The sequence below is a fragment of the Melanotaenia boesemani genome, chromosome 11 (genome assembly GCF_017639745.1).
Source record: "Melanotaenia boesemani isolate fMelBoe1 chromosome 11, fMelBoe1.pri, whole genome shotgun sequence".
Taxonomy (NCBI): domain Eukaryota; kingdom Metazoa; phylum Chordata; class Actinopteri; order Atheriniformes; family Melanotaeniidae; genus Melanotaenia; species Melanotaenia boesemani.
Window position 1 is genome coordinate 29,513,597 of NC_055692.1, and position 25,010 is coordinate 29,538,606.

The following is a 25,010-nucleotide window of genomic DNA, read 5'->3' on the forward strand; positions in this document are numbered from 1 at the left end:
AGAAGCTCTGCTGTAACTTCTGGATGTCTCAATGTCATCCAGAGGGGGCAGAGGGAGGCTGATGATCTTCTGGGTTGTTTTTTCTCACTGAACAGTTTCCATACCAAGAGGTGATGGCATAGGTGGAGCACTTTCCACCATGCAAAAATAGAAAGACTGTAGCAGCAGTAGAAAGACACAATTAAATCTCATAGAGCTCTGTTTGTAATGTTAGGTAAAACAGGACAAAAATCTAAATCAGTCATGTGATACTGATTTATTCTGTCAGTGGACAGTAATAGATATCAGACACTTACCGAGTGCAGCAGCCTCTCAACTAATGATCTGGAGTAGAATCTGTAGATCCTACCTATAATTACATGTGATATTGTTGCAGACAAAGATTCCCTTTATATAAACAAGACTTACTTTGCCTGAAAATCATTATTAAACATTTATTTGTACCAGAATAAAATCCAGTTGAAGATGAGGACTTGTACTAAGACATACTGTTCAGACAAATCTTGGGTTAAGAATGGGAGGTCTTCTGTGGTGGTGCTAGAGACATAGGGGTGGGTGGGGGTTGTTTGAGTGACAGCAAAACCTCACTTAGGACCCTGCTGCACTGCAAGATAGGAGCTCTCCAGAATTATCTCCCCCTACCACAGCTCACCAACCTAGCCCCCCCCACTGCAAACCCTGCAGTAGAACAAGGAAGGATGTTGTGTAATTTCATTTTACAGAAGGGTTAATGGGGCTGTCACTTAACTTGTGAAAAACTTTACCAAAGTATTATTAATCTGGACTAAAAACACAGTGAGAAAAATTAATGTAAACATTTGTGTTCACAGACAGGAGTCACAAAATACCCATTACACAAAGTAGAATTAAAAGTCACTGGAAAAAATAACGGATAGAATTAGATAGAAAAAAAGACTACTTCATTTAATTAAAATCAAAATGAAATGGTAAACGTATTTAAAAAAATTAACAAAAATACAACTATCAAAAAGTGCACATGAATTCATCAAAACCAGACCTTTACCTAGAGCAGCTTTTTTTTCCTTAAGTAAACATCCAGCAGGTTTATTTCACTAAATATAGCTGTTATCAGCTACTACAGCATGACTGTGCAGTTTACCAGAGTGAGTACTGAACCTATCACTCGTAGTAACTGAATGTGCCCGACACTGACAGATGAAGCCACAAAGGCACCAGCTGCAAGAAGACCATTGAGAAAAGAAGTCTTCCTCAGGGTGACCTCAGCTCACCCACTCTCAGCAGCCTCTCGGTACTGGTTATCAAATACACTCAGCATTGTTGCGGTCCACCAAAAGGAAGTACACATTTATTTTAAGAAAAGAGGAAGGAGAGAAGCTGGTAGAAAGTCTGATGAAGTGAGGACAGCTTCGGGAAGACTCTCAGGGAGAATGGATAAAACAAGGCGAACAATTATTGTGGTTTTTCTGCTATTTGTCCTTTCAGGTGAGAATTCCCTCTCTCCACTTCATCACACCGATTTAATTATCACTAAATTATGTATCTTTTACATATTTACATATCACTGACTTGTGGAGAGCAGTACAACAAGTAGACTGATGGATGGATATTCCTTGTGTCCTTCAGGTATGCCAGCAGAGTGCCAGACTTTGGATGTGTGTGCAACCTGCCACCCTAATGCCACATGTGAGGACAAGTCCGACGGGTCTGGTAAAGTTTGTAACTGCAAATATGGCTTTGTTGGAAATGGAAGAACCTTCTGTCAAGGTAGGAAGAAAAAGATTTTGTGTGTGTATTTATTTATCAAGGGTACATAGAATAAAGTTTTTTTTATTGTCATTAATAATCTGAATCTGAATCTTTTTTCCACTGAGAGATGCGTTTTGCAATTGACAACTGTGCTCTGAGATTTAATATAGAGTTTAAATGTTAAGGGACTTTTAAATATCCTATGCATGAGTGATTACAGCTGCACTTGCTGCTATTTTAACTCAGGATTAAGAGACTATTGCACGGTTATAGATTTTCCTCACGTGACACTGAATCATTTCACAACTCTTAGTTGCAAAAGCTTTTTAACGACTCTCGCTTTCACCACCCTGATTTTGCACCCTCTCCTGAACCACACAGGAGGTCCTTTCCAGCATTAATCTTTCCATGAGACCTTTCCACAGAAGTCCTTCAGACTTGTCACTGCAGATTTAATGATCTTACATGATGTCTTCTGCATTATTCTTCCAGACAAAGATGAATGCCAGATTGAGGCCAATAAGATCTGTGGGCAGCACACCATGTGCCACAACACATTCGGCAGCTACTACTGTTCCTGCTTGGCTGGATACAGCCCCTCTAATAATATGGCTGTCTTCATCCCAAATGATGGAACCCACTGCCAGGGTAAGTTTAGGCTTTTCAAAGTTACACATGAGGTATTAATATGTAGAATAAAGATGAGGATTTACAAAATGGCAAAAGCATCCAGAACATAGATGTTGTCAGCCATGTTTTTCTCTGTGTAATGTGTTGTGTTATTATTCTGTCAAAGTCCTGTACAGTTTGAAAAAGAATTGGATTTTATAAAGAACAGCGGATTCAGTTGTTTACCTTTGTTACAAGCTCTACAAGGTTGGTGACAATTGTATTTTCATGTTACAATTGCAGATATTGATGAGTGCAGTATCACTGGGTTATGTGGGGAGGGGGGTCGGTGCAGAAATCTTGATGGCAGCTTTGACTGCAGCTGCCAGACGGGATACCAAGTCCACAATGGATACGAGCCCTTTCATCCACAGAGGAACAGTGCTTTCTGCAAAGGTAAAAGTACCTGAATGTGATTTAGATATTTCCACCAACACACATATTTGGGTCATTGTTACATTTTGTGATTAGAAATTCTCCAAATTGATCATTTTGACAGTGAAAACTTACACATTCCTGCAGTACATGCGATTTCTATTTCAAAAATTTTACCCTGAAGCTAGAAATATGTGGAGTTACTATGATAAGGTCTAACTAACTGTTCTATTTCAATGGCTTTTCACTGTGGTCCTGCCAGTGTGCTGCCTGGTTAGTATGAATGAGAAGTCCGTCATGAGTGGTAGATCTATGCAGATGGTCAGTGGGGAACATGTGAATCTAAAATTCTGTACGCTCTTTGTCCCCCCCAGTGGTTGAATGTGGCCAGCCTCCTTCAGAGGAGGACACAGAGCTGCTGTCAGTCACAGGAACCACATTTGGTAGTGTGGCCACATTCGGCTGTGACGAAGGCTTTGTGTGGAGGAGGGGAGAAAACAGCTCTGTGTGTGGAGCTGATGGACTGTGGAGAGGACCCACCCTGGTTTGTGAAGGTAACAGTCTCAGCTGCTTGTAGTACTTATAATGCTCGTATGTTCTTAACATGACACAATGTTTACAGCTGCACTAATCAATGTTTTTATACTAAGTAGTTTTGATAAGTAAATTTTTAAGTCAATTTTATATTACTTTTTTTAAAAGGCAGCTGTTTTAGCAAAGGAAAAAAGAAGCCTAAATAAAGCCATTGTATGCTACTTAGCATGGCCTAAGCATAAAGTTAGCAACTAATCAGTGAACATTTGATGGGTAAAGTACCAACCTAATTTCCACAAAAGTTTTACCAACTTATTTAAAATAAATTATTTTAACTTTTAGAGTTAAATTTACATGAATACATGAATAAATAATTGTGTGATGATACTGATTGTTGCAGCTGAGCAATAATTTCTATTTAATATTATTTAAAAAGAATGTTTTCTGTGTTTTTTCAGGCCAACTTTTTTATATGGAAAACTTTGACACCAGCAACTCATTCAAATAGTTGAAATAGAGACACAATAACCACTGAGATTTTTCACTCTTTCTTTTGCATCCTCACTTTTAATTGTTTTGGCTTTGCAGAGGAATTTGTGTCCATTCTAGATGCAAACTAAATCCGTGCTCTGCAGCAGTCTTTCCTAATTTTTTCCGAATGTGTTGCTGGCATCAAATTTAAATTTCTTTGTCATTTTTAAATACAATAAAGTTTTTTTTTTTTTGTTTTTTTTTTTGCTTGCTAAATAATAACTGAAGCGAGTTAATAAAATAACAGTTTCAAGTCATATTGTTTTTGTGAAAATTTTGCAACTTTCTGGAGGTGAGGTTTGAAGTATATAATTTAATAAAGTGAAAACCCAAAACAACTTTAGGAAATTGAGCACTGGGCTTGATTTATATACTAAATCTTTGACCCACATTGCTAAAGAAAGTTCAGATTAGACTACAGGAGTATATAAACGACAGTATAAATTATGTTCAGTCAATCTGACAGGCTCCAGTAAATCACATAAACTAGAAATAAGGTCAAGGAATGATAAGTTGGGCTTAATGTGTACTTATTTATGCTGCATGTTTTTTAGCACATGGATCATTAAATGGATCAGTCAGATATCCTGGAGATTTTCATGATCAAGTCCTTTTTTATGAACCTGTCCTTTTCTCTCTGATGTTGTGGAACAGGCATGTTGGACTCTGAGGTGGTTCATCTGTGTTGTTCTTGATATTCTGATGTTTCTGTATTGCAGCTGTACAATGAGAAAGGCTGTCAGTGCTTGTTTTTATCAGTCTTCTATCTTTGTAACATTATATTTATGCACACATGAATGTTTTGCACTACTTTCTATAGTCTTTCATATTGTTTATGTTGCATGTGATTCCTTTTAGAGATCATGTGTGGAAATCCTCCTTTAATTGAATTAACAGAGCAGGTGTGGAACAATAAGTCAACCCCTGGCAGCTCTGTGCTCTATCTCTGTAAGAAGGGCTTTTATAACAAAGGAGGACAAAATGTGTCCATCTGTAATGAAAACGGTCAATGGACATCTCCGTCCCTGTCATGCCAAGGTAATACACAAAACAAATAATCTTTGAAAATGTGGAAAGGTAGAAAATAATCATGTTTTCCATTAGGTCTTCCAGTTAATTCACATTTACAGATGCAGGAGTTTTCACTTATTCTGACTGATCAGGTGTTATATGATCACACTGTCCTGTGAAAAGTGAGTGAATCCTAAACAAAAACATAAGATGAAAAATCAAGCTGAGTTTTTACATAGCTGACATTTTGACTTCTTGATGCAGTAAAAAGTACAGTTAAATAACTTTTGTAAAGATAATTCAGTATCACCAGGTGTCCCAGTAAGCATACCAGTTATCACTTACAACCACACAATGTATAAAGCCCTGACAAGCCTTATCTTTTAGCACAGAATTTGTAATAGTTTCACAACTATGTACAAATTGACTTATTTTACTTAATCAAAATATTTTACATAAAAATGTAAATAATAAAAACAATGCAAACATATTCCACATGATGGCAGCAGTTATCTGTTTATGTCTTTCTATGTTCAAACAGTATGTATTTATATTGTTAATAAAAACTTAAATTAAGAATTAAGATGTCCACTGATCAGTGGAAAAGATAAGAAAGCTGTCTGAAAGTATCAGAAATGTCTTTCCAATGAAGTACAAAGACAAAACTCAGGGAGAAAAATTGTCATGGTGGATGCAGATTGAGGTTGAAAGATTACTTTCTAAGAATTAAAAGCTTTCAGGATGACCTGGAGCCATTTTAAGAGGTGGTTTCAGTCAGTTTCAGATTATATCAGGGTGTAGATACAATCTCATGACTAAATGTAATAAAGCTGTCCAGTACATTTCACTTCTGCACGCCTCTACTGTGACAGTGCTGGATGCCATTAATTCTGAATTATGTTTGATAAAGCAAACTGAAGGACCAAATCATATCACATGCTAAGTAGTCAGTCCTTCTATAAATCCATAAGAGAACTACAGAAGTTTTTTTTTTGTTTTTTGTTTTGTTTTGTTTTTTTTTTTGTCAGGAGGAAAACATAAAGTATACAACTGCTCAAAGTGGCTTAAAAAGGAAATTATGTTTAATTTTAAATTGTGTGAAATCACATTCTTTGCATTATTTATTTTAACTTAAGTTTGGCATTTTCTGTTCTTTCTTATTAGATAACAGTGGACATTTTCCTCCGCAAAAGTGGCTCATTTACATTCATCTATGATGAAATTTTTAATTATAGCCCAAAAATTGAAGGGTGTCAATAATCAGGACGAAATTTATATAGATGCCACAAATAATAAAATGAGCAGCTGGGTTGCAGTGAAGGCCTGCAGAACGGCTCCATGGGTGGTGTCATCTTGATAGATATATGAAACAGGGGGTGGAGGACAGAGGTGACAGTTGAAACCTGATTACAGCTCATAGATAAGCTGTTATTACAATGTTAGCTAATGGACAAGATTGCACATTTAATGCTGAAGCTGGCAAGAGTATGTTTGAAGAATGGGAACTATATGAGAACAAATAAATAATAACTATGTAATGTACATCTGTGCCTTGTGAATTATTTCCTGCCATAGAGATATTATGTGGAGACCCTCCTGTTGTGCTTCACACTGGACAGGTGTGGAATGGCAGCTCCACCCCTGGAAGCACAGTTACTTACTTTTGTACAACAGGATTTTATCAGAGTGATGGAAACAATGTGTCAGTGTGCACAAGCAATGGCTACTGGACGAAGCCTGACATGTTATGCAAAGGTAACATCTTTCTAAAACATTATGTCATGTGTTTCTTCTTTCTGAAATTGACCACGTATAAGTAACTTTGCCCCCACCCCACTCTACAAATGATCTTCATCTGTGTAGAAATTGACTGTGGAGAACCCTTACCAATCCCCCACACAGTCATGCTGTGGGATAAAACCTCCACTCTGGGCTCTTATGTTGCTTATAAGTGTGACCATGGATATCTCAGTATTGGAAAAGGGAATGAATCAGTTTGTACTTCCAGTGGAAAATGGGATGCGACCTCTCTGTCTTGTCAAGGTGATAATCATATTCATCTATATGTAAGTGTAATGAGTCACTTTATTGAGTTACCTTGCAACTCAAAGTGCTTTTACACCCCATAAACAATTTTAAATCTTATTACAAGACCTGTGAATGGTATTAGTGTCTTGTTAGAGTGGACAAAATACACAAAGCTACCAGTGCTCTACAGTGACTTGCGTTCTTCTTCTTGTAGAAATCAGTTGTGGAGAGCCGCTATTTAAACCACATGCTAAAAGGTTATGGGATGGCACATCGCACATTGGTAGTGTCGTCTATTACCAGTGTGAAGAAGGATATTACACAAGAGGCCTGAAAAACTACTCAGAGTGTGGAGAAAATGGACGGTGGGAGGAAATTGATCAGTGGTGTGAAGGTGTAAAGTTTTATGACCATAAAATTTCAGTTTTAACTGCAGAATTTTGATACCAAGTGATACCACTACTGATTAAGTGTTGTATAATTAGTTACAACTGCAAATGAAATCATGCATTGCGACTATGAGACTTTTACATGTAACATAATGCAGTTGTCTATACCAATCCATGTTTGTATGCAGAAATAAGCTGCGGCCTTCCACTAACTCTCCCCAACACTAAACAGCTGTGGGATGGTAACAGTACACAAGGCAGTGTTGTGCGCTATGTGTGTATGGATGGATTTTACCAGGAAAGTGGAAATCACATTTCAACATGTTCACTATCAGGAGAGTGGGGGAAAATATCTTTAACTTGCAGAGGTAGAGTAAGAGTCCCCATGCACAAAGTATGCAGAAAGTGTCATTATTTGTCCCTATAAGCATGTTACTGATATGTTTCTGCCACTGAATTGTCCAACCATGCATGTTCTGATATTATTTGGGGTGTTATTTTGTTTAAAACTTAAAAGGCTGCATGTTATTCCATTTTCCTCCACAGTGGACTGCAATGGTCACTGAGAGTCATCACAGTCAGAGACTGCTGTTAGATATGTGTTTCTTGTGCATATCCTCATTTTCTCATAATATGTTGCTTGTTAGTTAAAGTTGTTGTTTTTTCTCTCTCTGAAGCTGAAAACAAATTATGCCTTTTGCATTAAAGATGATTAGTGTAATTTGAGTTGATGAGTCATTCAGGGCTTCTACTTTTCCAGCTAAATGTGGCCCTGTTCCCTTCCTTGCCAACTCAGAGGTAGTGTGGCATAACAGAAGTGTTGTGATCCACCGCTGTGAAGCAGGATATCACAGCTGGAGGGGCAGCAACATGTCTGTGTGTGACAGCTCTGGGGTATGGCAGAGAGCTTCTCTCATATGTATTGGTGAGTATTATATAGAAGGTAAAAACGTATGAGCATTTGTCAAATCATGATGTTTATCAAACCACATAAAACCATTGAAGGCGTCCTGCAGGACCAGGCTGGCCTCTGACAACCTTCTGGTTTGCAATTTGAACATCTTTTTGATTACATTTGATCCTTTGAAAAGGATCATCAGGCTGTTTTAACATCACAATTTTGATTTAATGTCTTACAGAAAGCAAGCCTCCTATAAATCATCTATCAGTCTATAATGCGAATTGTCTGCGGTGGAAAGCAGAAAAGTATGAAGAAGATACAGAAGTTTACAAGGTTAGGCAGAATGTCCTCTGTCATCTCTCATTATTGTTGGATGAACTCTGCATCTCATAGTGGCATAATTAACTCCATCCTTCCAGGTGACTTACGCTGGGTTCAGAGACTACCAGAGAGACTTTCATGACAAAGGGAGGCGCTTTCTGAGCTCCAAGGCTGATCAGCTTGAACTCTGCCTCAACTTGCTTCCTTTAACAAACTACAGCATTTCTATGACTGCAGTGTCGGCCAAATTCACAGCGACCATCACCACTAACACCAGTTTACCAGGTATCATCATAGCGTTAACTGTACTGTGATCTGACTAAACCTTTTCTAGTGAAATCTATTGATGAAAGGTGTCTGTACATTTTTAATACTCATATGACCACATTTTATATGTTGTAGTTTTCTTTATACTAAGCATTGCACATTAACCTATAGACATATGACAACATTGTGCAAATATATTTCACAGTGCCTTCAGCTCCAGTTGTCTACTACAAAGAATTTGAGACTTCAAAACCAACTTTGAGGCTACGCAGATCACCCAACACACTGGACCCAGTGAGGTAACAAAAAGAATGGCTAGAGGCAAGATGTGGTCGCATGAGGATGAAAGAGAGCCCTCGTTCATCTCTAAGGTTTTATTTATCAGGTCATAAAAAAGTTAATCTTGTCCTTACTAGGCCTGAAAATTAAAACTAAAGATTAAACAGGTTTGTTTTGTTTGGAATTATTGCATGAAAAGTTTTGTTATATCTGAAGATGATGACGCCACAGCTTAGTTATGCAAAATTGCATCTGGAAAAAAATAAAATGAATCTTCTGTAATAATGTTGCTTGGACAGATTAGACAAAAGAGGACATTTTGGTCATAATGTACAGCAGCACGTTTAATGAAAACCAAACACAGCAGTAGGCACTAGGCATGATGGCTGCATCGCTTCATCTGCCTCTCTTCTTACCCTGATGCTCCCATCACTCTGGAACAGGGTAAATCTGAATTTATCAGACCACATGACCTTCTTTCATTGCTCCAGAGCCCAATCTTTATGCTCCCTAGAAAACTGAAGCCTCTTTATCTGGTAAGCTTATGGCTCCACAGCTGTTTCGTCCCAATCCCTTGGGTATATATACATTTGTAAAGCACATTTTTTAAGGGTGGAGTATTTAATAGATAGTATAGTGGTATAACTAGTACTCCTGGATGTAAAAGAATATTTATATCCATCTAGTTTTAATAAATAAAATCATGGACAGGTATGGCCCTTTGAATGATATTACAATAATTTTTCACCCTTCTTTTTATGTTAATATTCTCGGTGGAACTATTATGTTAAACTCAGTGTTAAACATGGAACATGATACTTTTATATATTTTTCAAAAGTATAGGCTCTTTGAAAGTTTTTTTTTTTTTTGCATTTATGATTTGTTTTACTGTAAGAGACATAGCATGGTTCATAAAACAAAACAATAAATCAACAAGCAATTATTGATCCAGTTATCACAAATTCTGGATCACTTGAGCCACCGTCCTGCAGGTTTTAGACGTTTCCTTACTGTAACACACCAGATTCAAATTAAATGGTTCTCCAACAGCTTGTTGTCAAGTTCTGCACAAGCCTCTTAATGAGCCATTAATTTGAATCAGGTGTGTTGAAGCAGGGAAACATCTACAACCTGCAAGATATTGGCCTAAAAAATCTAGAGATGGTGATCACTGATCTAATCAGTTGCAATACCATGCTTGCCTAATGTAGAAGAAATCATGTTGTATCTGTAATTTTACATTTAATCCTGCTCTTGCAGCAGATCTGGTAGGAGAGGGATACTGTGTAATTAAATTAAAATGTGGTATTCTGTGTTCTTCATTTGACAGCTTTTACCAAGTCTTTGTGCTTCCAGTAGAGGGGGTTATGATGTTCGACTGTTCCTTTCCTTCAAGCTTAGCCTCATCAAGCAAATTAACATCACCAACAGAGTACATAGCTGCCCAGCTTGATGTCCTAAATCTTGAAGCAGAAGTTAATTTTACTGTAGGGGATGGATTCTTCTATGGCGGCTTCTATAATGCACCGCTGGAGAGTGGGAAAAACTATTATATCCTCTTACGAGCTGTCAGCCAGTGGAAAATGGTGAGTTTTGACTATTGTGTGGTGCACTAAAAAAAAAAAAAAAAGTCATGCCATGGAACCTACAGCAGACCTCTGAATGTTTTCTCTCCAAGGCCTCAAAAAGTTGCTGTGTCCTGTGGGCAAAAGTAACAGGTAACTATCTTGTGGTTTAATCCTAAGGATTACACTATCCACAGCTGCAACATTCTGATATACCAAAGAGCAACACATAAAGACGAGGCAAATGCAAATTGTGCAAGTTTTTTCTTTCAAAACACATTTCCTCTTTGCAGGTGCATCGTATGTCTTGAGGGTTTCATCACTGACTGCTACTGCAGTAGTTGGAGTGGCTGCTTTGGTTATATTGTTGGGGTACAGTTTCTCCTGGTATGAACCAAAGACCACATTTCCCCTTCAAACATATTTCAGTATTTTGTGTGTCTTTGTGTGTATATATATATAAATACTCATATCTTGCTACAATAAGTAATGGTTGAAAGTTAGCCTAGTCCACAATCTGAAAACGTTTAAGTTTGTTCATTCCATTCCTTAACTGAATGACTCTACAGGGTAATGACTAATTTCTCTCTGTTTTCATTTCCAGGTGTGTCAAGAAAATGTAGCTGTCCTCAGTGGTTTTGTTTTTAGCACTGTGAAAAATTAATTAGTCTTTCATTTCTAACTGTACATTTTGCAAATACTTATTCAATTTTTTTAATGCAAAATACAAATTTTAATAAACATTTACACTTTCTACTTAATATGGGATAAGAATTGATTGATTTGTGTACCATTCATTTAAAATTTTGCAGGTGCCCTCATGGCATGATTAGCTTGCATATCATAATTAGCCTTGTTTAGCTAATAATGCTAAAGAAAAAAATCCTTTTTTAAATTGACCAGGCTCATTACCAGGAGTTCAGTGTCACTTTCACAGTCATTCTCAGGTTGCATCTTTATCTGAGCTCTGAATAAGGTCTGCTTATACACAAACAGCACTATAAAAGATAAGACTCCCAGGGTCAAGAATTCAAACATTATTTGTTACGCCTTTTAAATGCTTTAATGCGATTATCTCTTTTATATTTATGATACCTTCAGTTGAAATACCTAAAAGAAAAGTGCCACCTTAGACTGATGTAAATTACAATGTAAGAATAACTTTACCAGCTTAATTTGTTCATTGTAAAAAAAAAAAATAAATAAATAAATAAAAATCTGCACATCTATCTATCTATCTATCTATCTATCTATCTATCTATCTATCTATCTATCTATCTATCTATCTATCTATCTATCTATCTATCTATCGTTTAAGTTTTTATAGTTCACCATTTATTACGCGCACGCGTACTGGGCCTTTAATTATTTTGCATCCGGAGCAGCTGCTCTATCACAGACAAGTACAGGCCAGTCTTCCACCGACAACAGCCCATCCTTCACGGGTTTGTTAACAAGGATTTAACAGGTATAGAACACGTTAATAAACACTTTGATACTACTATGATTTCAATTTACAACAGGGCATAACACCTTTAACACCTGTAATTATATCTTGATTATTAGCCACAATTGTACTAACTGTGAGATAACCAGAGCTGTTAGCTTAGGAGTGAAGCCGTAGGCCAAAGCAATAAATGGGGGCGATTTATGACTGATGCTACGTTGCTACGCCAAACGTTAGACATGGTTACTGTAAACAGTGGTACTTTTGTTATACTGTAACTCAAGCAATAACGCATGAGTTAGCCGTTTTGCTAACCAAAAGGCTATTTAGATAACGTTAGCTGAGGTGCTAAGCTAACTTAAATATAACCATAAGTCGATGACCAATCACAAACACTTTGTACATTCGCTTAATGTTCTTCTCAAATTCACTAATGTTCGGCAACACTATAAATACATCTTTAAATGTAATTTAGAGTTTAATATAATGCACATTTCGGCTGTTAGCTTTGTTACACAGTAATATATCTTTGAGTGACTTACAGTTTCGTAACTAATATGAAAACTAGTTATACATTAAGCTGTTCGATTATGCAGAAAAAGAAAGAAAGGAAGTTGCCTTTAGTTGGAGTTAATGATTTAATAATGGTTTAAAAATTGCAAAGTAGCTTATGAAAAAAATTTACTTAAAATGTCCAGATTTTCTAATGCAGTCTGGCTCTATTTATAAAAGCGCCAGGTTTCACGAAGAGTTCACTACTGAGATGAATGATTTAAGTGATATTAGATATATATATTATTAAATGGTCTTTTGTCAATATGCAGCTAACATCTTAATTTATACAATGTGAGGAAGAGTTTATTTTGAAGATTAAAACCGCTCTATTCTTTTGCAGAATCTTTTTTTATTAGTAGCATTTACTTATTTATTATATATATGTTTTTGGTGGCTAGATGGATATCTAAAGTACCCCAATCAGAGTCAAAAACACCAAATTTACACATCATCTAGCTGGTTTTTACTCAGAAGAAATGATCCAGTGTGTGAATATGTCCTCTTCAGGTGCAGTGCTGCTGCTGTCCTGTGGTTTACTATGGCACAGAACCAAGTGATCTTGCAGTTCCGCTTCGCCACATTTGGAGACTCCATGCTGCAGAAGATGAACCTCCTTCGACATCAGAGACGCTTCTGTGATGTCACAGTGCGCATTAACCAGCTGGAGGTTCCTGGTCACAAGGTAGTGTTTGCTGCTGGCTCATCTTTCTTGAGAGACCAGTTCATCCTTCAGCAGGACTCTAAAGAGGTCCAGATCTCCATGATCCAGGAGGCAGAAGTGGGCCGGCAGTTGTTGCTGTCTTGCTACACAGGCCAACTGGAATTCCCCGAGCTAGAGCTGGTCCATTATCTTACAGTGGCCAGCTTCCTCCAAATGGGCCACATTGTGGAGCAGTGCACCCAGGCCCTTAGCAAGTTCATCAAACCTCAGGCTTCACGCCGACTCGGGGTGGATATGGACATTAGGAGAGAGAAGAGGGACAATGGGTTGTCCTCCCAGGTACAGAGAGAAAATGAGCACTCTCAGGGGCAGACTGTCCCTCAGGAAGTGGAAGAGGAGGATGAGGAGGAAGAGGAAGAGGAGGTGGTTGTGGGTCAGGTGGAGGGACACCATAATGATGACAGTGACGACGACGACGATGATGTGATTATACAGCCCATTAGCCCTGTCCAGATTTTAAACAGGCATCCAAGGCAGGGTATGGTGGAAAGTGACATCACTATAGTAAAGGTGGAGTCTGTGTCTGATGTAGCAGAAAATTCCATCACTGGTCACTTTTCTGCCAGCCCTCCTGCTGCACTCCATTCCCCTGAGCCCCAACACTCACTCATTAATTCCACTGTGGACAGTCGTGGCAATGAGATGGCAGCTCCACCTGGCTTAGCCGGATACCCACTCAGCCCCCCTTCCCAGTCCTCGCCTGTAGAGAAACACATCGGACATCAGAGGAACTATGACAAACCATTACAGTGGTACCACCAGTGCCCCAAATGTGCCCGGGTCTTCCGCCAGCTAGAAAACTATGCCAACCACCTTAAGATGCACAAACTGTTTATGTGCCTGCTGTGTGGCAAGACTTTCACACAGAAAGGCAACCTGCACCGGCACATGCGCGTGCATGCTGGCATCAAGCCTTTTCAGTGTAAAATTTGTGGCAAGACCTTTACCCAAAAGTGTTCATTGTTGGATCACCTAAATCTGCACAGTGGGGATAAGCCGCACCGTTGTAACTACTGTGAAATGGTGTTTGCTCACAAACCAGTGCTGCGCAAACACCTAAAACAGATCCACGGCAAGAACAGCTTTGACAACGCAAACGAAGGCAACCTGCATGAAGGGGGGCTTGAGTTTGAGTTTGGACGAATATGTAATCCCTGAACCTTTATTATTATTATTATTATTATTATTATTATTATTATTATTATTATTTGTACGAAAGGACAACAATTCTGAAAAGTTGGCAGATAGTTGGGTGAGATGAGATTGGCTTACTTGAATAATATGAACATGAGCAAAGTTTTCCAGGTGTGCACTTCACTGTAGCTTCATTACTGTGGACTGTTTTCTGATTTTGTACAAAACAGTGTAGATGCCTTCTCATCATACTTGAAAATTCAACACTGAAACACAAAATATTAAAGGTGCAGTGTGTAACAAAATCTGCCGGCGTCAATGAGAGAACATTTTTATATATTATTAAAAACTGTTTCTAATCACATCACTAAAATAACTTGTGTTTTATTCTCCTAAAATAAGCTACTTGTGGGTCCACATACATGTCAGCTGCCATGTTTGTGCCACAATTTTTACTAATGGTACGGTGTCTCTGAATGGACAAAACTGTGTGAAGTGAGAACCCTTCTGAGCTTTAAAACTCCAGTATGGATTTGTTTGATAGTTGCAGGAGCACCGTTTGGGATATGTAACGCCTTAAAAGGACCATAGAAGAAGACAGTACACAATTTTTACACATAATTTTGAAGCAGTTACTTGTAGTCCCGTCATCGCTGCACCTTCTAATAAAGTAGAATAAATAAAAGTCTGGAAGAATTTTGGCCACTGTTCATTCATTACTGTGCTCTTTTTAATCTCATCTTTACCACTAGATCTCAGTACTTCGTACACACTGCACCTTTAAATATCATTAGTTTTATTTTTTAATATTCTAGTTTTTGTGTACCCTCCTATGAAAAAATAAACATTGCTTCATGGAAAATTTCCATTTGTATATTGTGTATACGATCTGCTGTAGCCTTTCTTTCTTATCTGTGTAGATTTGACAAAATAGACTTTATAATAAAATAAACTTGAATGAGTGGGCAAAATAATGGAAAAAAGGCCTTTTGTTGTTGGGACAGAAGGATGGCCACAGTGTCTGTGTGACCTGAAATGTTTGTTTTATATAACTTTATATCAGAGGTACAACTGGACCAAAGTATCATTGTATATGTTCTGTGTTCATTAAAGTCAATGTGCTTACTGAAATAATAAATAATAATATTAATAATAAAAAAAAAGTTTCTTCACTGGTTTTGGCAATGTGCTGCTCTTACTGTAACACCAATCTTCTCTCCATTTATGAACGTCAGAAAATTCCAACATTACCTTGTCATTTATTATCCTGCAGAGCAACAATGAGCTCAGAGGTGTCATCTGATGCTGTCATTGTGCAGGTTTTACAGGCTTCCTCATTTGAGCTTTCTGTGTGAGTATCTGAACTTGGCATGTACATTTGTGGAGATTGTTTCAACAAATGTTCTGTTTTGTATGTGGTGGTTTGTTTCTAGAGTATTTCCACATGAGAGTAGCACTGTACTCTTGCATTATGAATTGTTGGCTAACGACCTGAGACGACTGAGCACAACGAAAATAAATAATATTGCACACATAGAGTAATAAATATTGAGTACAAGATAATGTGTGATAACCTGCAGTTTATGAGCTTTTTGCATGTATACAGTATCAGATGCAGTTTGTCCTGATCAAAGACAAATTAATGAAGGTTAGATATGGCCAGGCCTTGCTTTAAAATGACATGTTTAGATAAAGCATCAATTTTATTAATGTTATAAGGTATTTGATTATTTAGACATGACAGGCACCAGAACTAACAGTCAAGAGAAAAATTGCATGTATTTGCTTTAGCTAGTGTTGGCTAAAATGTTTTATTCAGTGTCATTATTCCAAATGCTTTTCTCCCTTCAACCAGAAGAAACATACTGCCTCATATTAGCCCTTCATACCTCAGGAGATGTGAGTTCAGTCAAGAAAGTACAGTTTCCAGAGGTTGGACCACAGACACCCTGATAATAATCTGGCTCTTGGTTGCAACTTCAGGTGAATATATTTTTTATTTTTAAAGAAATGGATGAAGCTGAAAGAAAAAAAAACTTATAAAACCAATTTCTTTAGGTTTGTGAAATACTACATGACACTAGATGGACAGGAAGAGAGGACATTAATCAAAGCTTACGGGATCCGCTTCGATGTCATTGTATTTGGAATTGTGGGGCATGCCACACAGGCATTTATTAATCAAACCTGTATGTTTACTTTAAATTAATTTGGGCTTTTGTGTTATTTCAGGCAGAAAATTTGGAATTGTTCCAACCATAGTAAACTTGGGAGCAGCTTAGTCATTTCTGAGTTTGGTGAGTTGAAATGTTCATTGTTCAGGTGGTGATTGAGTTTTAATTTGTATTTTTAAAAACTACACTCTTATGCACTTGAAATATGCACTTTAACTTGCACTTTAAATTGTGCATTTTATACAATACATACCATAACTAGTTTGCATTTTTTGTTTGTATTTTGTTATTATATGTGTATTGTTACAGTTGTCTGACACCTGCCAAGCAATAACAGATGCAAATTAGCTGCGAGGTTAACTCTGTGCACATTTACATTTTGTAAATTTTACTTATGTTCTTTAGTGAGCAATATGTCTCTTTCAATAAAATAAAATAAAATAAGAAGAAAAGAAAAAAGTCCTGCACCCAGAAAGTGTAGATACACAATATTTGACTGATATACATATTTCCTTTCAGGTGCTTATGGTTACAGACTGGTTTATGTTAACATGCATGAGGAGAAGAGATATTTACTGCAGACAGAAAGTAACATTTCTGGTTGAGAATGCTCACACTGAATCAGTAAGTTCTACTCACTACTCATTAAAATATTGCTAAGTATAGTTTTGAGGTACTTCTTGAACATTTACTTCAGTAGTTCAAATGTAACTTTCATATGTGTGTGTCACTCTTATTTTAATTATTGGTTTTGTTTTTTTTGTTTGTTTGTTTGTTTGTTTTTGTTTTTGTTTTTGTTTTTGTTTTGTCTTGTAAATCCAGATATCAATAGGTACCACCTAAGGAACTCATTAGAAAACTCAACTCAACAGGACTTACTTTTTCCCCAAAAAATGCAAAAAAAGTCACCAAATTTTACATATTCAATAAAGCCTAATGTGTTGATTTAAATTATGTGTGTTAATATTGTTAAAATACACCAAATGTGCTGCTGCCTCGTTTCAATTATATCCCCGCCACACCGCAAGGGGGCAGCATAGCTTGAATCAAACAACAGCAAACAACTGAGAAGTATAGGAAAAGACAGATGTACCAGCATTAAAACTAGCTAAATTCGAGTTTTTAATAGCCAGTTTTCTTTATTTGTTTAGTAAAGTAATAATAACCCTATGCCTCGTGGGGTGTGCATCAGAGAGCTGGCGTTGCTGTATAGCATCGGACCTAACAGTATTGTTTACTGTTAGCCTGGAAGCTAAGCTAACAGTTGAGCAGCTAAATTATTCTGACTTGTTAGCACCGATGAGGAAATCCTACCTTTTCCTCAGAGTGGCAAACAAGATTGCCCAACTCGTCCTGAGTTAGCGAGATACTCGTCAATAAAAGAAAAAAGCAGAATGACAGGTAAGTGTCACGACCTGATGTTAACAACTCACTAACTCACCACTGTGAATTATCATGTATTGTAAGGGTGCGTTTACGTGCAGCTTAAGTTATTATGTTTCTAATGGCGCGTATGTAGTGTATAATTAGAAATTGTTACACGTTGGGTTTTTTCAGAGGATGCCGTCCTGCTGAATGTACCTGTCATTCGGCAGATGTACCACTGGGACTGTGGGTTAGCCTGCTCCAGGATGGTTCTAAAGTAAGTGGACATTGAAATTAATAACCTTTTAAATTAAATTGAAATTATCCCGTTTTCAATTAAGAACGTGAATACCCTTAGATACAGTCTCCATACAATAATGGTACTTTAACACTTAAGTTGTCTTGTGGTTTAACATTGTACATATAAAACCAAGGTATTCACAGTCTCTCTGAACCTTTAGGTATCTCCACCCAGTGAGTGATGAGGAGTTTCAAAGAGCATGCTGGGAGCTGAAGCTGACAGAGAGCGTGTGGACCATTGACCTGGCCTACCTCATGTGCCATCTAGGAGTCAAACACTGCTTTTGCACACAGACTTTAGGAGTAGATAAAGGCTTTAAAAATCAGGTACTTGGTTGAGTCCAAGCAAACAGTATTCTAACAAGACTCGGATTCCTGTAACTCTGTGCACGATATCTTGTTTACAGTATTTTTATGTATTTCACAGTCCTTTTACAAGAAGCATTTTGACACCGAAGAAGACAGGGTGAATGAACTCTTCCTTAAGGCGGAAAGCAAAGGTATTATGGTGAAGAAATGGTGAGTTTTCTGATGTTTGTCATTCACTTTTGCAAGCGTTTCTCAATATACTGAATAACTTTTTAAATCTGAAATGCATCTGTTTTCTTTTCACAGTTCAGTGACAGTTCAGGAAATCCACTCTCATCTGGAACAGGGACATGTTGCCATCGTGCTCGTCAACGCTGTAGTCTTGACATGTGAACTGTGCTCATCACCTGTCAAATACTGCTGCTTCCTGCCCGTAGGCCAGAAGTGTTTCTGCAGGAAGCCCGAGTACCAGGGTCACTTTGTTGTCGTGTGTGGCTTCAACAGGACCACCGGCTGCATCTTTTACAACAACCCTGCATATTCTGACCGTAAGTAACCTTATGTGCAAATTACAATAACAATGTTTGAATTTGAAAGTCGCTGTCAGCAGGTGACAACAGTGACTGTCATTATAAAAGCAGAGCAGAGCAGCTGACTGTGTTTAAGGTTTTAATTTTATTCATTTATTTTTTACTTGTTAATGAAATCTGCAGTGTTTCCAAGCTTCAGTTTGCCAGTCTTTGATAAGCAGGGATATTGTGATTCTGAGCTTTGCAACATCATAAATGTATTATTCTCAGATCAGATCATTAACATAACAAAGTCTATTTAATTTATTTTCAAATTACTTGTGTAAATATGACAGATGTGAATCTGAGGTTTGTCTATGTATGATGACAATAATGCTGATAAATTTCAGGTTCCTGAGTCAGATTCAGGACTTTGCAGAAACATCATAAGACCTGTTACTGGAAGCCTCTTGTTGCCTCAAACAGCTGGATGAGTGTTTCACACTGTGTGCCTTTTAAACACTCAGATAAGTCCATTTGTGATGGGATCACCAACACAATGCTTGTTGTTGTCAGTGGTAAAGAGGCTTTTTAATAATGTTTAATTGTCTGAAATAATTATACCATGGCCACAACTGTTGAGCTTTTGTGTCATGAGCTCAATGTCCTGGTTAATGTAGTATTTGACTGAAGCAATGATTAGAAAAGAAAGATATTTGCAGGGTTCAGTTTTCAAATGGATTATACAGTATTTGTGTATTATGCAGACAATTTGGTTTTGGTCCAGAAGTATTTGTCCAAATTCTATCACAAACCTAAATGTTCTAAGTACAAATCCATCATTTTTGGCCTCTGACAACTTCAAACTGACTTTCAGATATTTATGGAGTCTCCAGCGCTGATTGAATTGAATAAAGTATTAAAATAATTAGTAGCTGCAGGCTTGCATCCCTGAATTAATGGTGAGCAAAATCTGAAGCTAATTTCACAGCAGTTGATGAGATATTTCACTGAAATGTTACTATAATGGCACTTCATCATGCTAGTAATACTATTGTAGGGATCGAACGGTTTGAATTTTTTAGGGCCGATGCCGAAACAGATTTTCTTTCAGCTTTGGCCGATGGCTGATACAGGCTGCCGATTTTCTTGAGACAACATTTGGAGCCAATACTGCTTTTGTTCCCTCAATTTACATCATAAAAATGACAGTAACAATAATGTTTCAGGGCTCATTTTTTAAAAAGAGACATTTATTCAAAATGAGAGTTCTTAATCCACCCAGTTTAAGAGCTGCTGGTTATAATGGAGGAAACATTCTGCATTTTCTCCCATCAGCCTGTAGCAGGTCTCGTAGGTAATGATCTGGGTGCATAAACTGCTCCTCCTCATCAGTCTCCTCAGAAGTTGGTCTGTATCACGAGAAGTTCCCATTGAATAACTTGACTAACAGGTATGAGGTGAAAAGCAGCAGTTGCAGTCTGAACGTTTTGAGAACCACCGATTAGTGAACAGCTGCTGTTCTCTGATCTGCACCTCACAGAAACCGTCACCGTTGACTTTACCTTCAAGTAAAATCTGTAGTGACGAATATAAATCTTTGTTTTGTATACATTTGATGCATTTAACACCATTGTATGCGAAGCAGCATATGCACATGGAAAAAGCAAGCATATTTACTTTTTTATTATTATTATTATTATTATTATTTACTGTCATGCTAAAACAACTTCTTTAGAAGTCATAGCCAGAGCAGATCAGGTCTCCTGCTGCACAGCTTTGCCTCATCTGCTGCCAGTGCCTTTTTTTTCTCTCCCCAGCTTTGTGCTCCAGCCACTTCTGGACTTCATAGAATGAAACTAGACAGTTTAGGACTCACTGGAGTTTTACTCAATTGAAACTCTTATTTGACTTTATAGATCAGTTGAAGGTAACTGTCAGAGATCTGAAAACACTGATGGCGTACAAGATTATTTTTTAATAAATATAATTTCCTTTAGTGCTATCAGTAAAGTGCTAAGTTTAAAACTTAGCATTGTTTTGAGTTTTGCATGCTCTGCACGTGACTGCAGCGTCTCCAACAACTCGCAGCTGCCTGTAGACGCCTTTCAGTAAATCATGCAGATACACACCTGCATATCGGCCGATGCCAATACTAGTAAAATATTGGCTCGATATAATATTGTGCAAAGTAACTTTGGCTTCCAGTGAGCAATAGCTAGAGGCAATGTCTTTTCACTAGAAGTACTTTAATCTTAACTGTGGCTTTACAGTATATCATTTTAGCCTCATTCTTGACACTTCTTTTCACACTGTACACAAACTACGTTCTTGCAGCCACTTCTGACATGTTTTTAAATTTTCTGAGAAGAGACTGATGGACTTGTATCTTTGTGGGCCGACTAAAATGGCCACATCAGAAAATTTAAAAACTTATTGTCAGAGGTGGCTGCAAGAACGTAGTTTATAATCAGAATCATCACACCGCTCTGCAGTGGTGTGATGATTCTGATTTTAAAGGTGGCTAAAACCAAGGCGATGGTTCTGGATCCCAGATTACTGGGAGATAATAGTACTGTGGTTATACACAATGCAATAATTAGTCAGTTCAGTTCATACAAGGATCTTGATATTCACATAGACAACACCTCCAGCACCTTCTTGTGTACTCGTAGATTGAGATTGTACGATGTGAGCCAGAAGATTGTTTCTTTTTTAATCAAGCAGTATTGGAGAGCTTAGTGAGAAACGGGATGTTAGTGTAGTCATGGCAACCTGGCTGTACAACTGAAAGCTCAGCAGGCTGGTTCACTCTGCTATAAAGGCGATAGGAAAGAAAGAGTACCAGACCATTTGAGGCAGGTTCAGAGGACGATGACCAACCCATCACATGTCCTCCACACAGAATGTGAACTTTGACCGACCAGCAGACGATACAGAGTCCCCTGAACTGCTTAAAAAATCATTTGTGGTCACTTCAGTCAGACTTCTAAGAAAACTTCCTGAGGCCAAAGACTGTTTGTGATTTTGATGACTATGGTTTTATTATTATTTATTTATGTATTTTTAGTATTTTGGGGTGTATGTAATAGGTGTGCGCAATGGGTCAAGGTCATAGGTAAAGGTACTGGGGCTATGTGTATAGACAAAGCCCTGTTCACTTTAGGCGCAGTGACTGATACTGTGTTATTACTTGGTGAAGGAGTTAATAGAGACAGTACTGAGCTCAAGACAAATTTCTCTACGGTGACAATAAATTGCATTGTATCGTATCACTGATGTGAACACACACAAGTGATGTCAAGTACAACTTTTTGCTGCATAACACTGACAAAATCTTGCTAATTGTTCTCATTTTCAGGGTGTAATTTCCAAGAGAAATTTATCTGATGGCGCATCATTCACTCACATTTATGGACTTTTAAATCAGCAGAGGTTTTTTTGTTTTGTTTTTTTAATAAAATTTTAGTGGTACTGAACAGAGGAGCAGCTTTGCAGGAGGAAATAGCCTCCCCTATGACACAGGTAGAAATAGCATTTCCCCAGGCACACAGGAGGGCTACTGCCCTGGTTTTTGTGTGAAAGGCGTTTATGAAGCATTCAAGTTTAAGTACATTTAATTTCCTTTTTTTTCTATTAGTTTGTATTTATTTATGCTTCAAAAATCAGGATTCATCTGAAAAGAAAGTGAATTCTTTACAAAAAGAAGAAAAATAGTTTGTCATATTGTGAAAATCCCTGCTTCAGCTCTAATTGTAAGACTTAATAACTACTTGTGATGTGTCTGATGGGAAACTTAAGTTTGTCTATGTTTTTGTTTTGTTTTTTCCAGGAGTGTGCTCCACAAGTATCAGTAACTTTGAAGAGGCTCGACGAAGCTATGGGACTGATGAGGATATCCTCTTCATCTTCAAGGAGAGTTGATGCGTGGTGATGATGATGAATTTGGATTTCATCATTATAGTAACTTTGTGCAGCTGCAGGTTCCCGGTCTCGTGCCGCCTCCTCATCTGCTGTCCCTTGTACCCCAGGAAATTTTTCTTTGCCGATGTAACTCAACCTTTGACGGCAGGAAGATTCAGAAATCTAGGATAAACTTTTTTCTTATTCTTTTTTTTTTTTTTTAGATAAGCAGATAGTTCAACTGAATTTTACTGCCTTTTAAATGACAGATTGTCCACTGATGGATCAACTAAACTTTCAGACTTCCAAGTTGAAGATGTCGTGTGCAACATTGGACAAGATTCGCAAAGCAAATTACCCAGAGTACGAATTATCAGGAAGTAATGTGCACATAATTCAGGGCTGAACTTGATAACTTACAGCATTGTGGTCTCAGTCTCTTTATGTTCAGTGTTGATGTGAAGCCCCCAGCCTCACATCTACTTGCCTTTAAAAGTCCTTCTAACTCACTTTTGATTTAGATGATTCAGTGAACAGGGAAGCAGTGGGGTTATGAGAGTCTCAGGTAATCAAAGCTCAGTTGTGTGACATGCATCTAATGAGTCAGTTTGCCAGCAGAAGAACGTGAACAAGGACACAACGAGCTGTGAGTTTTTCAGTGTCGCTCACCTCACTGGACAAACAGCTCAGCATCTTGTGTTCTGCTGCTATGGAAACGTGCTGGACAGATGGATGCATTGTTGGTTGGATGGTTTGTATCATGAACATTAGGTTATGTCCTTCTTGTCTCAGTTTTTTCTTTTTTAAATTTGCTATTATCCATATGTTTTTGCACTACACTTTTCATATTTAAATTAAGATGCATCAAGTAGTCGCCTCCTCTGGTTGTGATTTCTGATGAAGCAAACAGCACATTTTAAAACACCATCCTTATTTTTTTAATAAACAGACCTTCATTTATTACTTGTAATTAAATAAAGTGAATACACGTGCATCCTTATATTTGTCCTCCCCTACATGAGTAACGAAGCATTTAATTTAAATAAACATTTTTCAAGACAAAGTTTCTACATGGTCATGCCTAAAACACATTTATATTTTATATAATTTTATGGCAAATACAGGTGTGTGTGTGTGTGTGTGCCTAACTTTCCAAGGATAAAAAATTGATTTGATTTATTTTCTTCTTTATTTTTAAATGTCTATCTTTTATTTTTAAAGCAGGGATCACCAACTCTGGACCTCTTGAGCCAGTGTCCTGCAGGTTTTCAATTTGTCCATACAGCAGCACACCTGACTCGTCATTAAGAGGCTGGTGCAGACCTTGACAACAAGCTGCTGGAGAACTATTTCATTTGAACCAGGTGTGTTGCAGCAGGGATGCAGTGAAATCGCACAGGACACTGGCTCAAGAGGTCCGGAGTTGGGAGTTCTTTTAAACTTTAAGAGAAAGTTTTGAACATATTTTGTACAAATGAAACTTTTCATGAAGCTATGCTGCTATGATGAGATGTGTGTGTACAAGCACACTCCAGATGTCTGCAAAACCCTGCAGGACTGAATGAATCAAAACAATATTCAACTTTTAAAACAAAAAGATTTATGAAAGAGAGACGTATTTTATGACTTCTGTCCACAGAGACCATTTATCTCCCAACTGATGGAGAACTGCCACTGAACCTGAATAAATTTTGGCAGTTCCTTTTTTATTTTTCCTTCAGAATTGAAAGTTGATCTATCAGCAGTCGATCTATCTTCCTTGATTTTAGGGGTACATGGTGTCTTGACAGTATGGGTGGATCTCAACCCCAGTAAATATTTCCTTTTCCATCGGGTCCAGAACTCTTGAAGAAGCCACCTTTGCATCAGTTTTTTTTAGTGGAGCTTGTCTGGCAGTCCAGAAAGGTTTAGGTAGTACGGTAGAGAGTCTCATCCTGATCAGGAGTTAGCTGGTGTGTGGGGCTGAGGCTCTTCAGGTTCATTGTAGACAAATA

At 37.7% G+C, this 25,010-nt stretch overlaps 3 protein-coding genes across 4 annotated transcripts; all 3 read left to right on the forward strand.

The window, feature by feature from the left end:
- The first annotated feature begins 1,138 nt into the window (after window positions 1-1,138).
- susd1 (sushi domain containing 1) lies at window positions 1,139-11,360 on the forward strand. Of its 2 annotated transcripts, none has more exons than XM_042000486.1 (18): window positions 1,139-1,464; window positions 1,606-1,746; window positions 2,221-2,376; window positions 2,641-2,793; window positions 3,147-3,326; window positions 4,696-4,875; window positions 6,424-6,603; window positions 6,712-6,891; window positions 7,091-7,270; window positions 7,454-7,633; window positions 8,026-8,190; window positions 8,405-8,499; window positions 8,586-8,772; window positions 8,960-9,053; window positions 10,365-10,620; window positions 10,713-10,752; window positions 10,893-10,986; window positions 11,204-11,360. In XM_042000486.1, exons 1-18 carry the CDS (start codon window positions 1,158-1,160, stop codon window positions 11,220-11,222), a joined length of 2,787 nt encoding a protein of 928 aa, XP_041856420.1. In that variant the 5' UTR covers window positions 1,139-1,157; the 3' UTR covers window positions 11,223-11,360. The 2 variants fall into 2 exon arrangements, with proteins under 2 accessions (XP_041856420.1, XP_041856419.1); XM_042000485.1 differs by lacking the exon at window positions 11,204-11,360 and adding an exon at window positions 11,126-11,189 and having other exon boundaries at window positions 10,893-11,059.
- A 504-nt stretch (window positions 11,361-11,864) lies between these two features.
- zbtb26 (zinc finger and BTB domain containing 26) lies at window positions 11,865-15,717 on the forward strand. The gene is made up of 2 exons (XM_042000487.1): window positions 11,865-12,067; window positions 13,109-15,717. The coding sequence occupies exon 2, from the start codon at window positions 13,140-13,142 to the stop codon at window positions 14,478-14,480; it is 1,341 nt and encodes a 446-aa protein (XP_041856421.1). The 5' UTR covers window positions 11,865-12,067; window positions 13,109-13,139; the 3' UTR covers window positions 14,481-15,717.
- Window positions 15,718-17,543: 1,826 nt separating this feature from the next.
- Window positions 17,544-24,175, forward strand: gucd1 (guanylyl cyclase domain containing 1). The gene is made up of 6 exons (XM_042000490.1): window positions 17,544-18,031; window positions 18,188-18,272; window positions 18,457-18,622; window positions 18,723-18,814; window positions 18,911-19,152; window positions 22,946-24,175. The coding sequence occupies exons 1-6, from the start codon at window positions 18,025-18,027 to the stop codon at window positions 23,035-23,037; spliced, it is 684 nt and encodes a 227-aa protein (XP_041856424.1). The 5' UTR covers window positions 17,544-18,024; the 3' UTR covers window positions 23,038-24,175.
- Window positions 24,176-25,010: the final 835 nt, after the last annotated feature.

What these genes read in the sequence shown, in the direction of transcription:
- susd1 (XM_042000485.1), top strand. Translation starts at nt 1,158, where the DNA reads ATGTGCCCGACACTGACAGATGAAGCCACAAAGGCACCAGCTGCAAGA. An exon ending in GAACAGTGCTTTCTGCAAAG is followed by an intron (nt 2,794 to 3,146) that starts GTAAAAGTACCT and finishes TGTCCCCCCCAG; the next exon opens with TGGTTGAATGTGGCCAGCCT. An exon ending in AATTGATCAGTGGTGTGAAG is followed by an intron (nt 7,271 to 7,453) that starts GTGTAAAGTTTT and finishes GTTTGTATGCAG; the next exon opens with AAATAAGCTGCGGCCTTCCA.
- zbtb26 (XM_042000487.1), top strand. Translation starts at nt 13,140, where the DNA reads ATGGCACAGAACCAAGTGATCTTGCAGTTCCGCTTCGCCACATTTGGA.
- gucd1 (XM_042000490.1), top strand. An exon ending in ATAAAGGCTTTAAAAATCAG is followed by an intron (nt 18,623 to 18,722) that starts GTACTTGGTTGA and finishes TGTATTTCACAG; the next exon opens with TCCTTTTACAAGAAGCATTT. An exon ending in GGTATTATGGTGAAGAAATG is followed by an intron (nt 18,815 to 18,910) that starts GTGAGTTTTCTG and finishes TTCTTTTCACAG; the next exon opens with TTCAGTGACAGTTCAGGAAA.